Source organism: Accipiter gentilis, chromosome 4 (genome assembly GCF_929443795.1).
Source record: "Accipiter gentilis chromosome 4, bAccGen1.1, whole genome shotgun sequence".
NCBI lineage: Eukaryota > Metazoa > Chordata > Aves > Accipitriformes > Accipitridae > Astur > Astur gentilis.
This window is the reverse complement of record NC_064883.1, coordinates 12,923,668-12,940,129: the sequence shown is the minus strand read 5'-3', so window position 1 is coordinate 12,940,129 and position 16,462 is coordinate 12,923,668. Positions and strand designations below refer to the sequence as shown.

Genomic DNA, 16,462 nt, shown 5'->3' with positions numbered 1-16,462 from the left:
CTTCGCCGAGCCGCTCCCCCGCCGCCGTCGCGGGGCTTGCGCGGCCCGGCCGCGGCGCCCGCCCCGTGCGGGTCTGCGGGCGGGCAGCGGGGCGGCGGCGGGGGCTGAGCGCGGTCCCCGCGGAGCCGCGCCGGCTACTTACGTGTCCGCGTCCCCGGCGCGGGGCTGCGCGCCCGTGGGAGGGGGGGGGGGCGGCGGCGGCGGCGGCGGCGGCCGGGGGCGGCGGGGCGGGGGGAGCGCGGGGGGGGGGGGGGGCGCGGCGGCCCCGCGCCTCCGCCCGTCACTCCAGGCCGTTGCGGTGGCCGGGCTCGGGGGGCGGCAGCAGCTCCGGGGAGTGGCAGGGCGGGCTGCCGGCCGCGCTGTGCTCGCTGTCGGTGTCGCTGCCCTTCTTGCCGCCGGGGCCGGGGCCGCCGCCGGGGCCGCCGCCGCCGGGGCCGCCGGCGCCGCCGGGGCCGCTGTGGGTCTTGACGTGCTTGCTGAGGTGGTCGCTGCGCATGAAGCGCTTGTTGCAGACGGGGCAGGCGAAGCGCTTCTCGCCCGTGTGGGTCCGCAGGTGCCGCTGCAGCTCGTCGGAGCGGGTGAAGCGCTTGCCGCAGAAGAGCCAGTTGCAGACGAAGGGCCGCTCGCCCGTGTGCCAGCGCAGGTGCGCCTTCAGGTGCGAGGTCTTGCCGTAGACCTTGCCGCAGCCGGGGATGTGGCAGCTGTGCAGCCCCTTGCGCCGCAGGCTGGCCCCCGCCGGCCCCAGCCGCTCGGCCTCCTGGCAGTTGGGGCAGTCGCAGGTGGCGCGGCCCGAGTAGCGGCGGGCGGAGGAGCGCGGCGAGGCGGCCAGCGGCGCGGCGGGGCCGCCGCCCAGCATGGAGCCCCCGGCGCCGGCCAGCGGCGAGGGGGCCGAGTCCGGGTAGGAGCCGGGCAGCACCGGCTTAAATCCGTCCATGAGGTGCTGCCCGGCGGGGCTGAGGAGGTGCGAGGAGGCGCCGCTGCTGAAGGCCGAGTGGCCCAGGCCCGAGTAATCCGAGTTGTAGCCGCCCAGCGGCGAGTGGAGCGAGGTCTGGAGCCCGCCGGCCGCCGGGTGCAGCGAGCCGGGCAGCGCGGCCGCCCCGTTGGGGCTCTGCACGTCGATCCAGCCGGCGCCCACGTCCCACCAGCTGGAGGCGCCCGCCGAGCCCACCTCGCCGGCGCCCAGCCCCGGGTGCGAGGGCTTGAACCAGGACTCGTAGGGGTGCGCCATGCCCACCCGCGGGTAGATGCCCTGCAGCCCCTCCACCGACGTGTGCACCTTGGAGATGAAGACGGGCTGGTGCGCCGCCGCCTCCTGTCCCGCCGCCCCGCCGCCGCCGCCCCCGCCGCCGCCGCCGCCGCCGCCGGCGCTGCCCGGCGCCTGGAAGACGGAGTAGTCGTTGGCGAAGGGCGAGCTGGCGGCCGCCGCGCTGCTGGAGGTGAGGGAGAAGGCGCTGGAGCCCGGCGAGCCGCCGCAGCTGAACGAGTCCGAGACGAGGGCGGCCGCCGCCGCCGCCGCCGCTGCCGCCGCCGCCGCCGCCGAGGAGCCGTTGCGCGCCGCGCCCGCCACGCCGAAGCCCGGGAGGCCGGAGCCCACGGCGCCGCAGCTGCCCGCCGAGGACGAGGAGGAGGAGGAGGAGCGTTTCCAGGGGTGGAAGCCTTTGCCGAAGGAGGACGCGCTGTCCGAGAGGGCGGACGGCGAGGGGCTGGGGCTGCCGATCTTGTTGCAGGTCGCGGCGAGCATGGCCAGCGGCGTGGAGCCTACCCGCGGTTCCTCCTGCGGGCACAGAGGGGAGAGGGCCGCCCCGCCGCCGTCAGGGACGGAGCGGCCCCGCCGCCGCCGCCGCCGCCGCCGCCGTCGCCCGCTGCCCACCGCCCCGCGCCCGGCCCGGCCCGGCCCCGCTCCGCTCCGCTCCGCCGCCCGGCCCCGGGCGCAAAGTTTCGCGACTCCCGCCGGACGATCCCTTCGCCGGAGCCGGCACCGCGGCTCTGCCTCCAAGCGCCTCCCGGGGCTTTCTTTCACCAGCCACCCCTCCTCCCACGGAGGAGCTCGGGAACGCTTAAAAAAGGGGGGCAAAAAAAGAGAGGGGGGAAAAGTTCCGCCTGTTACCGTAGCTTTAAAGATGCCCCCGGCACGGCGGCAGCTACGTTTCAGCCTGTTCCCTTTCCCCGGGACCTGGCCGTTCCCCGTCCCTCAGGCCAGTAAGACTCTTTTCTTAAATATAGAATTGCAGGATCATCAAAATACTCCTTTGAAAAAATAAAAGCTTCCTTAAAATAAGCCTCAATTACGTACCAACGATAATTAAATATATATATATAAATTTAACATATGTACATATGTATGTATACACAAGTTCAACGTACCTGCTGGACACGGCGGGCTGTGTTATTTTAAAGGGAAATAAAAAGCCACAATCTGTTGCAAATTAGAAACTGCGCACGAAAAACGATAGTGCTGGGTTTGGGTAGGGTTGGGTTGGGGTTTTTTTTCCTTCCAGCAGTCACATGTAAAGAAGAAAGGCCACTTCTCCGGGGGCACAGGAACAGCACAGCCCGGGCGCTGTAGGTTGTTTCTACAAATGCCCTTAAAACCTTTTCCTGCTCACTGAAAAGTGACTCTGCCCCCTTTTCCCCCTCTCGCTCTTTCTTTTCTCCTAAACTCACTTGTACTTAAGTTAAAAAAAAAAAAAAAAAAAAAAAAAAAAAAAAAAAAAAAAGGCTGAATAGAGGAGACTGATAGCCCCGGTCAAGACAGGGGTTATTTTAACCCCCTCCAATCGACAATAAAAAGAAACCAATTAAACCAGCAAGAGAAAAAATCCTTAGACTCACCCCTAGAAGTGAAGTTGCCATCACACAAAAGTGCCCTCCTCTCAGAGGATCTTTTTTATATTGATAAATCAGAGGCAGTGTTTTTTTTAGAGGTGTGCAATACAATGATCAGTTCCGCCCATTCCACCACAATTGTAGCTCCCTCGCCGGCTTTGAAGTGCCGCTGAGCCGCCGCCAGCCAATCCCCGGTCCCGCCGCCTCGCTCGACGACGTGACTGCGTGAGGTCATCAGCGCCGTCGAGCCCCGCCGGCGGGGCTCGACGGCGCTGATGACCTCACGCAGTCACGTCGTCGAGCGGCGCGGGCCACGGTCCCGGTCCCGGTCCCGGTCCCGGTCCCGGTCCGCAGGGGCCCCTCGCCGGGCTGCTTCGTCCCGGCCGCCCCTTTCCATCAACCCACCGTCCGTCGTCCCCCCCCCCCCCCCCCGCCCCGTGCGCGTAATCTGACAACAGGTTATTTTTCTGAGCGGTTTACATTTGTTTGGATTTTTACACCATACCGTCTCAGCGTTACTATTATTACCGCAAGGATGGGCGGGTGCGGGCTCCCCGCACCCCGCTCCCCCTCTGCGCGGTCCTCCCCCTCCCTTTTCTTTCGGTACTTCTGGCAGCAAGTGGGGGGGAACACTTCAGGCGACTGCTGGCTGCTCCCCCACCCGCCCAGACCCGCCGTTTCAGGCGTGATTCTTGGCTCCGGGGTCCCGGGAGCCGCCCCGGGAGCCGTGCCCGGGCTGGAGGTACGCGGAGGAGCTTTACGGAGCGCATCCCCGGAGAAGCCCAGCCGAGCGGTACCGGCACAGCCGGGGCTGGCTGCCGGGCGGCCCCCGGCTCCTCGTCCCGGAGCAGCCCGGGGTCGGAGATGCTCGCTTCGCTCCCCTCGGCTCCTCGCCCGGCCCCCGGAGGGAGGCTGCCGGGAAGGGCAGAGGCGGTGCAGGCCGGCCCCGGGGCGGGGGAGGGAGGCGGGGGGCGTCGGGGGCAGCCCCGGTCCGGCCCCGCTCGCCCAGGTGCTCTCACCCCCGCGGGTTTTCCGCAGCAAGCTCCTCGCGGACCTTTGCTTCGTGGGGGCTGGGGTTTTTTTTCTCCTTCTCTCGGCCTCGGTTTTGACCCGTTTCCGTGTCGTGGGGATATTGACTGTACATCATATCTATTGATCAAGGGGGTAACGTACATTATCATACTTTGAAGTAAGAGTGAAGTAAATTAATGAACTGCTTTCATTCTCTGAAGGCTGACGGTTACCATAAATGTCGCGTTTCTCTCCGCGAGCTGCTCTGAATGATTTTAGCCTGTTGAGAAGGCGTGACAGGCCAGCCCAGAAGGAGGAAGGGGTGGGGGAAGGAGGGAACTCCGTTTAACAAATAAAAAAGAATTAACTTCATTGCTTTGGTCTCCTTCTATAATGATATTCATTTTACAGACCTAATGCACACTTGTTTAAATTTCGGGTTTAATTTAATCAATACTATCACCCGCGAAGAGGGGAAGAACGTTTCCCGGAGATACTCCCTTGTATGAATGCTTATTAACTTTTTATCTCTACTTCCTTTATCTGCTGGAGGTGGGGAGGAACTATTAAGACATAGATCAGAAAGCGTAAGAGCAAAACAAGCATGGTGAGCATTATATTTTAGAGGAACAGAAAATCGCATTTTGTGGTGTGCCAGGTTAGGTAAAAAGATCGACACGCATTCCTTTCAGCCCCAGAAAGTCTGAGAGACTTTGCCATCCGCCGGGGAAGGAGAAGGCGTTAGTGATGTATCTCTTTTTAGGAGAGCCTCGCCGGGTGGGTCTTCCATTCGCATCCGTATTTTGTCCGCACTTGTCTGCCCAGAGGAAACGTGTCCTTTCTTGATCTTTTTCGTGTTTGTTTGTTCCGACGCCTGCCCTGACTCTCTTGTTTTGGGGCCGAAAGTCCTTAATTTTCAGCGCGCTTTTCCTTTAAAAGCACCGTGTCGGAAATTGTGAAAAACTCGTTGTAAAAATAGTCGTGGGAGTCTTTACGAGGGAACTCAGCAGAGAGGGAGGAAAAAAGGCAAATACATCAGAACCGAACAGAAATCACAAAACTTCTGTCAGTGGCATCCTCCTGCTACTCTGATAATTTCCCTGAAACTGGAAAAGCAGCAGCTTCTGAACTTTGAGAGCGGTGAGCTGATCTTTTCTGAATTCGCCACGGAAGAATCTGTAACCTTCCCCCTTTGTATACATTGCCTGCTGGGCAAAGGATTTAAGGAAGCTTACAGTTTTGTTTGCATTTGCGTTATTGACCACTGCACTTAAGGGTGCAGTACATCAACATAATATGCAGGTGGGGGCGGGGGGGGGGGGGGCAGCCAGCAAGGAGAGGTTTTCCCGAAATTAATTAAAACTTTTTTTTTTTTTTCATCTGAAGTTTAATGTACGGGAGTAGATAAATGTTCGTGCTGTTTCTTGAAAACCTGTGGGATCCACTCTCAATAAAGCTAAAATCTATTAGCATTCTGTATGCATCTGCAGCATAAATTTCATTTGAATTTCAAATTTAATAAACCAGGAGGTTTTTAATCATCCCTGGTTTTATTTGTTTGATATTAACATGCTTATTGACCGGGTCTGTTGACCAGTTTGATCATTACAGGACAGCAAAAAGTTAATTAAAACGACCACAGCTCCTTAATCATATCATCTGTCTCATCCATGTCGCTCCCTTTATTACAGGCTATGATGGATAGTCTCCCAGATTAATTTCTCTGTTTCTTCGATTTGGACAACAGCTTTTGGGACCTAATTTACATCCTGGGAACAACTTGCTCAAGTCTACCTAACATCTTGTGTCTACAATATACATTAGCAATCTCGGAACTTTAGCCACAAGGATAGCTGTCGCTAACCTTTCCGGGTGTGTGTGTGTGTGTGTGTGTGTGTGGATTTTCCTCGGAGAAAACGCGGACCCTCCACGCAGCGGCCGGCGAGCAGACAGAGAGAAGGATAGACCGCTGTACCAGGGGTCCCTGGCTGCCTACAGACAGCTCTACCGGGGTGCAGGGGGGAGACTTCTCTTTGGAGAAACGGAGGTCCGTGCTATTTGAAAAGGCGTAGCTGGAAAGGTTAAACTGGCGGCTCACCACGCCGTATGTTGAATGTCAGTATTAGCGAGGGAGCGCCTTTCGTGTCACCCTTGCGCCAATTTACGGGCACACACGTTAGAGCCTGACCCACCTCATGCCTTCCCGGCTGCACCGCTCCGCTCCGCCGCCTCGCAAGCGTCCAGGGAGGACCGAAGCCTCGGCTCCTCTACGCCCAGCGGCTCCCAGCTCCGCTCCCGCGGTCTGCACGGAGAAAAGCCCCCGGCCGGGGGGCCTTGCCCTGGCCGGGCTCCGTGCGCTGGAAGCCGCTGCGTTGCCCCCCCCCCCCCCCCCGGGTCTGCCCCACCGCCCTGCGCCCGCTGCCCCTGGGGAGGTGGGGGCCAGGAGGTGTCCCCTCCGCCCTCCACCTTCACCTGGAAGATTCACCGAGGGGTGACAACCAGCTCTGCGAGCGCGGGAGGGCTCGGCTCGGGCGGGGAGAGGAAGAAGGGGAATAGCACGTAAATGAAACAAACCAGCTGCCAGCCAGAAAGGACCGCGCGATGCCTGGCGGTCACTGAGCAAAGGGGATGATTAATGTCGTTCTTTAACCTCCATTCGCACCTCTGCATTGCTGCGGTTTACCTGGGACGTTTTTTCCCACTGCCTCACCGGGTAGTTTGCTTGACCGGGGCTCCCGGTCGGGCACCCGCCGCAGCTCGGCAGCAGCAGACGGTGCGTGTGCGCGACTGCCTGCATCTGTAGCTACGCAGGTTACACGCGTTATTTCTTCCATCAGTGCAAACGTGTCCGTTCCAGGTACCCGCTAACAGCTAGCTGGGCTCCCCGTCCAGCTGCCCGCCCCGCCTTTCCTAGCCCGGCCGCGGCGCAGCGCGCAGCGTTGCGCGGCCTGGCTGCTCCCCCGCGCAGGCAGCGCGGAGATGCCCGACGGAGCCCGGCCTCCTCGCTGAGCCGCTCTGGCGAGGGCACACGCCGACCTGCCTCCTCGCAGCCGGCGGGGGGGGATTCACATCGGTGTCTTTCGGCATTTATTTATTTATTTGTCTGGGCCCGCGTTTAAAAAAAAAAAAAAAAAAAAAAAAAGGCAAGCAAGCTGGCTGCGCCTCTGAAAGGTCCCTGTAATTAGATTAGCCCTGGAAGACGCCGTGCACATGCTGGTGTGTGCGTGCCTGGGGAGGGAGAGGAAGAGGCACCTTCACACCCACCCTGTTTACATTGCCTGTGTGCGCCCAGATCCGATCCGCATCTCCTCCTTCTTCTCCCCTTTCTTCCCTGCCCCCCCCCCCCGCCCCCTCGCCCCCCCGAAACGTTATCGCTGTGCACGCATCGGCGGTTCCTAGGCGGTCATGTAAGTACCGGGAGGCGCCGGAGGGGAGAGCGAGCTCCCGGGCTGGGCGCGCCGGTAGCCGGGCGGGGCAGAGCGCGGAGCCCCCGCCGCCGGCTGCGGAGCCGGTCCCTTCGGTCCTCCCTAGAATAGATTTGTTTAAGCCGCTTTCTGTTTTTCCTATTATATATCACTTTCTCCCAGGCACCACTTACGGTTAAAAACTACTAAATTCTTCTCCTCAGCGGTATTGATTTCTTTTCATTCTGCTCCGTTAGGAGAGGAGGTAATACTTCCAGATTACCCCGCGTCTCCTCCAGACGGTTGACAATTGCAATCGCAGTTTCGGAAGATAAATGTTACTTTGGGAATTGTGTTTAATTACGAATAATCTAGGAGCTGCTCTGGGTCCGATGGTTTAACCACACATGTGTTCAAATCATTGTACGAGTTTTACAAACGGGTGACAAGATACAGTAAACCTTTGAAAAATCGGTGTGCAAGACAGGACGTTCTCATTAGATAGGCTGCCTGAAGCTGGGTCATGCCCCCAAATACACGCTGGTTATATACAAACATACAAATGTATATATATACATGCACGCCTGTGTATACGTGCGCGTATATAAATGTGTGGGTGTGATAGACACTCGCATATACAAATCCTACAGCACCCAAAATCGTAGCCTGCAGAGAACGCAGAGGAAAAGGAAAGCTTTCCACGCACGTACGTCTTTATTTATTTCTTTGTTCTGCCAACTGCACAAAAGTGTCAATCTGGAAAATAAAAAAAAAAATAATCTTTGCTGGCTGGCGTTTGCGAAGTGGAAGAACCCCAGGTCCTCCGGGAAAGACGTACCTTCGGAGCACCGAGCCAGGCAGGTTTTGCCCACGGCGGTTCGCAGCGTGCACCGCAGCCTTCTCCTGCATGCAGAACTCCCGCGATCTGACTCGAGAGACCCTAATATTGATATATTTACTGTTCCTCTTAACAATGTAGCTGCCACCTTTCCCCGTCGTTATTTGCCTATATGGCAGAGCAATTAGGTCACCCCCCTCCCGCCCCCCCCCCCCCCCCCCCAAGCAGCCTTATTAACTTGATGGGAGAAGGAGGGGAGGCAGGCGAGCAGCGGGAAGGAGGCAAGGTGGCGAACAGGTTATTCTCTTAACCCGACCTGGCCGCAGGAGCGAGATGAGCAACACTGAACAGATGTCCCCATTTAAGCCATTCTTTTCCCACATGCCTGCTGGATGCTGCCAGGGCGCAGGAAGCTTGCTGCAGACCTGGCCCATTCCCGGCCATTATGGCCAACTTATTCTGGACCAGTGAGCACGAACAAAATGGGCTTCAGATCGCGTGCTTGAGAATAATTCGACTCCGAGCCCTGGAAAAGCCCCCTCCCCCCATTTTTTTAAGTGCTGGGGGGGACGGGGACGTGTTTCAGCTCTGATCGCAGGAGAAGAACTTCTCAAAAGATCGTCAGCCCCTTCCCCCTCCCTCTCTTCGGCAAATATGGTATAATTTACAGAGCAACTTAATAATCCGAGGGGCACCGCAAAAGCCCTTTGCGTTGTAAACCGCTTCTAATTACCTGCCAGAGCAATTAGCTGACTATCACGAAGAAATTAGATCGCTCAATGTAGCATAAATAATGCGAATAATTTTGTAAGGAGAATGGAAAGCGAGACCTGGTGTTTCTTTATAAGGAAATAACACCTCGTACTGTACGAACCCTACATGAACACATATTAATGTCTAGGCATGCACGGAAATGAATCCGAACATGAACCCTCTGGCTTAGATTCAGCACTTTCTTCATTTACATATGCGGGGTGAAAGTCGGCTTCCAGGCGTTTAGATACAGAGCTCTTCCAGATCACAGTAATTAACACATAGCGACTTCAATAGGAAAACCTGTTTTCCAGATGATTGTTACAATGCGGCTTTATGTCTCATTTGGCAGTTTAAATAGCTGGAGTTGTTTTTCTGGCTGCATCTCCACTATCATCTGTTGAGCATATTTTTGCCTAGAATACTGACCGAAACTTCCGAGGCCCATTTTTTTTTAAAAATAGATGACTAATATACCGGGCATGCCTAGGGATTTCGGGCGGGGTTTTCTTCTCATACGGGTTAGTTCTTCGAGAAGATTTTCCGGAATCGCCTTAGAAATTTATGCTATGTAACAATTATTTTTTTTCTTCCTGCATTTCACCTGGAAGGATCGAACGCCTTCGCACCGTTCTCACTGGTTGACTCTTTTATCTCAAGAGGAAAATGCTCATTTCCAAATTAAAATTTACAGGTAACAGAGAGTCTGCAGGGATTTAAATGTACCTGTATAAGCCCCTAAGAATTAGGTTATTAAATAACAATCCTTGAAAGACACTTCTTCACGCCGCTGGATCTACAGCTGCGGAACTGAGGAAGGAGGTTGTGCCCACAGACGGCAGGACCCTCGTGTAATCAAAGTGCCTTTATAGCTGAATTCAGCTAAAGCGGATTGAGTTTGTTTCTGTTGTGTATCCCCCTCCCCGCCCCCCCCCCCCCCCCCCCCCGCCGGCCTCCGTACTGAGAAAACTGCTAGTCAGAAACCTAGACGTGAAGGTGCCAGATAGTAGGGAAACTCTTCCCAGCCTAAACTACAGCTCGTCTCTGCTCGGAGGCACTCTGGGATTTAGCATAACTCGTTAGGAGTGCTCCAGGTTATGGATAAACACAACTAATTAGGTTTATCTTTGATAAATAGAAGCAGCAGCGTGTACTGCGATTCTTTTAAATGCACCTTTGAAGGGGGGGGAAAGCCGAGTGTGCGATCAAATCTTCCATAACTTTTCAGAGCGGTTTTTTTCCTCCTGCTCGCATGCTAACGCAGCAGCTATGAAGTGGCTCGTCAGACACCCTCGTCCCCAAGTTGTCTCCGCAGAAGTTGCAATTATATCTGAACACGGTTTCTAAGCTCCTCCAGGTCTGAACGGGCACTGCTCAGCTGTTCCGCAGCCCCCACGTAGCACACGCTGAATTGTACAGCATGTTTAACGATTCTTGCTCGTCGGCTAATTAGAGACGGCTTTGAAGCTCCATTACCGGCAGCAAAATTATTGCGGCCAGTTCAGGCCAAGTTCTGCAGTCCTTAATGGAGCGAAACTCCCATTGAAGTCAATGGGATAGAAGTCAATGGGCGTTGTGCTCTATTAAGGAGCACAGAATGCGTCCCTTTGTGATTTAGAGATTAAAAATCGGTATCGGTAGGACGGGCGTTTAAGACGGTCACGCTCTCGGGGAGGGATCTCATCCGCGACACGGCAAGGGCCCGATCCCTCTCCCGCTCCGCGGGCTGAGCCCCGCGGCTCCCCGGGGGCGATGCCGAGGGCCGGATCCGTGCCGCGGGGGTTATTAATCATCAACCGGGGCCAGACAAAAGGACTTTTTCCGGCGGTTTTGAAAGAAGCAAAACTTCAAGTCTCCCGCAGGCTTCACCCCCTCCCCCGCCCCCCCGGGGCCGGCGGGACCCTCAGTGCTGGGAAAGGAATCCGGTCCGTCCCGCGGCCCCGGCGGCCCGTCCCTCCGCTCCCGGTGGGTGCTGTCCCCAGCCGCTGACCAAAGAGGCTCGTTTCCCGAGCGGGGCTTTGGATGCCGAGGCTCCCGCGTGAGGACTGGGTAACCGGAGCCCACATGCAGAACACCATTTGGATACCAGCGCAGGGCTTGGGAAGTCCCGTTCCCAACCGTGACCACCCACTGCTATCAACGTGATTCGAGAGCCAAATTCAGAGCGCGGTTTAAGGTGCTGGTTTGAGCTCTGAAACGGGGTTTGCTTGCGCATTATAAAAGATTGCCTTACTATAGGCGCGGAAACGGCACTGAAAACGCATGAGGAAAAGTCCGTTTTACAGAAGCGAAGGAAATGCTGCAGGTTGCTTAAATAGGACTATAGTTCAATATTCTTGCTCTTTGCGGGAGAACTGGGGGCGGGCGGGGTAGAGCGATCTTCCTTTCTTCTTGTTCCTGCCCTCGTGGAAAGTAAAAGCCTTCGGGAAAACTTCGCAGCGTTTTTCCCTGAGCGCGGAGGGGCACACGCAGCTGATCCTCTAGGAAGCTGTGCACAATTAAGACTCATTTTCTTTCTGCTGGAACAATTAATTGTACAAATGAAAGGTCAGGCATGTGCTTTTCCTATGTTTATCAAGCACAATAATAAGCCCCTTCTATTTTTTCCCCCCAGTGCATTAGATTGCAAGAAAGTGCTGCCGCAGTGCCGTCTCTCTGGGTAAACCTCTTCAAAGGCGATTCAGCGGAGCCGAGCGGTACGCATATGTATTTTAAAAGGACGCAATGGCCGAGGCGAACACAGATGCGAGGCGTGAGAAGTGAGGGCTTCCCCAGCCTCGCCGTTCCCGCAGACGGCAAAGGCAAGGCACCTTTTCCCCTGAAGTGCTTGCTCCTCGGATGCCGCCGGCCGGGGCTGGCGGAGCCCAGGGGGGGCCGATCCTGCCTCCCGGCGTTTCTTTGTCCCTCGTGGTCCGTGTTACTTTTGTACAGGGCGGGACGGATCCTGCCCCTCCTCCCTGGGGATTCAGACCACCTTGGCAAAATCCCCCCGCTTGCCTCCACGTCATAAGTTCAGTTACTCCCGAAGGGACAGGCTGGCAACACCTGCTTATCCACGACAGGTTTTGCTTTCCATCGTGGGAGACTTCTGCTCACATCTTCAAGAACAAACCATGTGCCTGCCAATTTCCCAAAAACCCAAGGGGCTCCAACTTTTCATGCCAGCTTGGTGCAGTGTGAGTTCTTCGGGCTACATGTAGTACCTGTGGAATAGAAGTACGATATTCAATACTTTCATCAACAGGTTCACTTTTTTCCCTGTTACTTGGGGAACAGGCAAGTCATCGCTGGCATTGTGCTTGGGGGGAACATCGCTAGTGTTGACAAAGTGCTTTTCTCCCAGCCGGTATGTTACCCTGCACGCAACTGTCCAGGACATTGACCCCGTGTGATGTTCTCCTTAGCCTCAATATGCTCAGCTCACAGTGGATATATTTTTCACTGATTTTACCCTTGTTGAACACAAGCATCTCTGCACTGCTGACAAGCGTGAACTGATGGAGGAGAATAACCCTACTGGGAACTAGAAAGAAATCTCAGGAACCATGTAATGAGGCGGAGAAGATCTTGAGTTTTCATGTTGAAGCAGTCTAACATGTTGTGCCTGTCCAGATGACTGGGTCCATTTTAATTTTTTTTAAGTCATGTTGGCCTGAGATGCCCAGAAGATTTCTCAGAAGGGTCAGTCTCCGCCAGGTCCCAAGACATAGGGCTGTTTCTCTGTGGGTAGGAATCACTGCCCTATTCCTTGCAACAGCCGTCAAGAGGTTGCCCTGTATACCTGGCAACTGTGGACAGGCAGGTTTGGTTTAAACCAGCGGGAAGCTCTGAACAACTTTCAGCTGGCCTTTGGATCCACCGTTTCTGCCATAACTAACTGGAGAAAAACATCAGTCTGGAAGTGAAGGGGAAGAGCTCTGCTGGACAAGGGATGCAGTGCAGCCTCTTGAAATGGCCAAAGTGGTGATGGCTGTCCAGAGTCCCAGGAGCCCAGCTCCAAAACGAACACGCAAGCTGACATTTTAGATCCAGCGGATGCAGAGCACTTAGTCCTGCACAAGGAGAAGGCAATGCCATTGCTCCTGATGCGTTTAGCTAATTGTCTAACAACTGATCTCTACAAGAGCTACAAGATAAAAGGCCAGAGCGGCCCTCCGCGAGGCAGACGTGGCTGGTGGTAAAACTTGTCGCTCTTCTGAAAGGCTGCTCGCTATCGTGCTAACGGAAAATTGTTCTTCAAACACAGAGCAAAGTCTCAGCCAAAGTTTACTGTAGTTGCCCGTTTCACGGCGCGGGATAATGAAATAGGTACGGACTTTGGCCACAGCGGGAGAGAGGATTGTCCGTGGGCTGGAAACAACACTGCGATAGAAGCCTTGGTCCAAGCTGAAGATGGCTGGGCCTGAGCGTGTCAAGAACAAACACCCTTACACCCGTCAGAGGGACTCCCGAGTTCAGGCGGAGAGCCTGGGTTTCCCTGGCAGGCCGCAGCCACGGCCTTCCGCCCGGCCGCCGGCCGCCCCCTGCCCCAGTCACGCTGAGGCACACGCAGGCCAAACGCACCTGTACGAAAGACCTGACACATCTGAACGTCCCCGCGCGTCCACCCCCTCCACAGCAACCTGCTGCCCAGGCCTCCCGCGCCTTGGCTCCCCGGGAGGGACGCCAGGGCACCCCCGAGCCCGCCGGGGCACAGACCCGGGGGCACTGCCCCGTGCACACCCACCCACCCACCCACGCAGACACCCCCCAGCCCCCCCCCCCCACCACCCCAGCAGCGACCCTCCCCCGCAATCACCCCGGCCCTCCGCGCTGACAGGCTGGGAGGGCGCAGCACAAAAGGCGCGGGCGGGCGGGCGGGCGCGGCGCGGCCCACCCTGCCCAGCCCCCCTCCGCCCCCCGGTCCCACCCCTCCGCCCGCTCCCGCCCCGCTCCGCCCTCTCGGCGGGACCGGCGCCCTCACAGGCGGGCGCGCTAGGGGGGCCGCCGCCGCCGCCGCCGCCAGCCCGAGCGGAGCGCCGCGCCGCGCCTCCCCGCCGCGCTCCGAGCGCCGCCACTTGCCTGGCGGCAGGTGGGGGCGGTTGTAACGGGCGGCGGGTGAGGGCCCGGGCCCGGGCACACGCGGCCCCGCCGGGCGGGACGGCGGCTCCCTGAGAGGGGGTAGCTGCCGCCGAGCGTGAGGGGCGGCGGCGGCGTTTGCCCCCGGGGGCAGGTGCGTGCGTGGGGCGCCGCCGTCTCCTCTTTCCCTGGCCGCCCCGGCGGCGGAGGGGAGCCCGCCCCGGTGCCCCAGTCGGCCTCGGCTGCGGCCGGCGCTGCTTGTGCGGAGGCGAGGCGGGGAGGCAGCCCCGGGCGGCGGGAAGGCGAGGCCGCGACCGGGAACGGCGCGGCGGGCCGCCTCCTCCTGGCCCGGGTGTCGTTACCGGGCGGGAAGTTGGGACAGGTTCTAACGTTCTCATCACCAGCAAACCCAAATCTTGCTTTTTCAAAATCACGCAAGCAAAGCTTATACGGGGGGGGGGGGGGGGGGGGGGGGGGGAATGACGGTAAATCACGTGCTTCCCCGTCCGTCCCCGGGTCCGAATGTGTCGGGCTCGATCCGCGGCTGTAGCCGCTAGCAAACGTTTGTCGTTGGGCCATAATTTGCCTGTACGCTGACTCCGTATTTTTCAGATGCTGCCATTCAAAATTGACTTTTGTGGGAGAAACTTGGTTTTTTTTCTTTAGATGTTCTTGGCTAATGAAAAACTGAACAGTGCTGTAAAGAACTGCCCTTTAAATACCGGTTTTTATCATACTGTACTAGAGGTAGATAAAAGAGAGAATGACTAGTTAAATGGATTTTCTGAAATGGTTAAAGTCCATTCATTGGTAAATTAGAAATCTGTTTACATTGGAAAAAAACCTGCCCACCAAGCAGGAAGTTTAAAATTATTTTTTAGATAGGCAGCAGTGTTTCATATATGATAGCAGTAAGGATCAATTAGATCTTGCACAAAACCCGGGGACAGCTTCAAGTACAAATTTGGGAACCCGGTATGCTCAGTAGTAAAGACGCATTTCATTCCGTGAGGAAAACTGACGTTAAGTCTAAGCTACTTTTTTGTGGAATTACTGTTTCCACAGAATCATTCAACAGATAACATCATGTTAGTAGTTATTAATTTATTCATCCACTTTCTGCTATGCTAGGAATACTGCCTTCAACTGTTAAAGAAGCAGCTGGCTTTTTTATACAAATAAACTGGGCTCTGAGACTGTCAATCTTCTTTGTTTGACAGAGAGGAGTTCCCGCCTGCACTGAAAGAATAGCTCAACATCTGTCATCCCATTCTCTGCGATGGCCCAAAATCAGGAAGACTACAGCTGTCCTGTTCCTTTCAGATACTTCTGGGATAGAGAGGTAGGAGGACTAAGTATTTGGTCAGTGTGTTCATCATGCATTAAGCAAGTCTCTACAAGCTCTTGCATGTAATTGTATTGTTTTCCCACTGCTTGAATAGAATTTGCAGTTTAAAAGGTCTTTGGAATTTCAATCCTACTATGTGGGTTTTTTAAAATGTCTAATTAGTTTAGTCTAAACCTGCGTTTGTTAATAAAACACTTTTTAATTGAAATTGAAGTGGTTAGCAATAATTTATACCTAGGCATGTGGCACATGGAAGTGTAAATTGCGGATGTATACATGAGCGTAAAGCAGAAAATACTTATTCTTACAGGTTGGGACTTACACTACAACTGCTGAGTGCTGGATGAAGATGAAAACAAGGGATGTAAATTAGCTTATTCCTTGCAAGCTCGAAAATGGCATCTTTTGACATATGTCCGTTCGGAGCAGAGGAGGGAGGGAAGGGGAGGGGGAGGAAGAGAAGTGGGTGGAAGAAGCTGGGAAGAATCCATTACCACATAAAAGAAATGTTTAACCACATAACCTTATCACCTTTGCTTTAATATCCAGCAAATTAATCAAAAGCAAAAAACCAGAATAGAAACTCAAGTAATTTATTGAATTAATTATACTATCCTCTTCCAATAGCAGGCAAATGAGTAGTCAATAGTAGATTGTGTGTTGCTTTTCTTATAATCAGAACTGAGAGCTACTGTAGTAAACCTCAGAGGCCCATCCAGCGGCAATTGCGTTAGGCATACACCTCTGTAACTTGCAATTTCAGTTTAACAGTCCCAAGATTTGGGGAAAGCATCATGAAGTGCAAAATGCTCAGAGGAACTTAGGCATTGTGAAAACCAGCTCTGCTGTTCAGGGGAATCCACAATCTGAAGGTAGGCCGTGAGATTGCCTGTCACATGCATGGTGATGGTTAGGCTGTGGTTATATGGTGATTTTTATTTGGCTTACATCCATGCCATGCTGCTGCTGAAAGAACAGCTCAGTCACACTGTTACCTCCTACTTAGATTCAAGAACTCTACTTACTGGTTATCTGTGTATCTTAGAAGCAGAAGAATGGCAGCAGAAAGGAGGCGGTTTCTCAGTAAGGCTGGTCTTGATCCATTTAAGGTTTTCTAAATAAAAATAAATAGATTACCTTTTCCACAGAAATGCCGGTCTAATCTCAAGGAATTTGCTGTTAGCAAGTGCTAGAACAATGAGACCTTACTGGACACTTTCAGAT

The 16,462-nt window shown here is 55.5% G+C and overlaps 1 protein-coding gene across 2 annotated transcripts; it reads right to left on the bottom strand.

The window, feature by feature from the left end:
* Positions 1–280: 280 nt before the first annotated feature.
* On the bottom strand, positions 281–2,938 carry SP8 (Sp8 transcription factor). Of its 2 annotated transcripts, none has more exons than XM_049798538.1 (2): positions 2,833–2,938; positions 281–1,774 (listed from the first exon to the last, which is right to left on the bottom strand). In XM_049798538.1, exons 1-2 carry the CDS (start codon positions 2,851–2,853, stop codon positions 281–283), a joined length of 1,515 nt encoding a protein of 504 aa, XP_049654495.1. In that variant the 5' UTR covers positions 2,854–2,938. The 2 variants fall into 2 exon arrangements, with proteins under 2 accessions (XP_049654495.1, XP_049654496.1); XM_049798539.1 differs by lacking the exon at positions 2,833–2,938 and adding an exon at positions 2,108–2,180.
* Between the last annotated feature and the right edge of the window lie 13,524 nt (positions 2,939–16,462).

Excerpts from the sequence above, each read along its gene's own strand:
- SP8 (XM_049798538.1), bottom strand. The coding sequence starts at position 2,853 with ATGGCAACTTCACTTCTAGGG. Across the intron at positions 1,775-2,832 it reads TGGCAACTTCACTTCTAGGG|GAGGAACCGCGGGTAGGCTC; the intron begins GTGAGTCTAAGG and ends CTGTGCCCGCAG.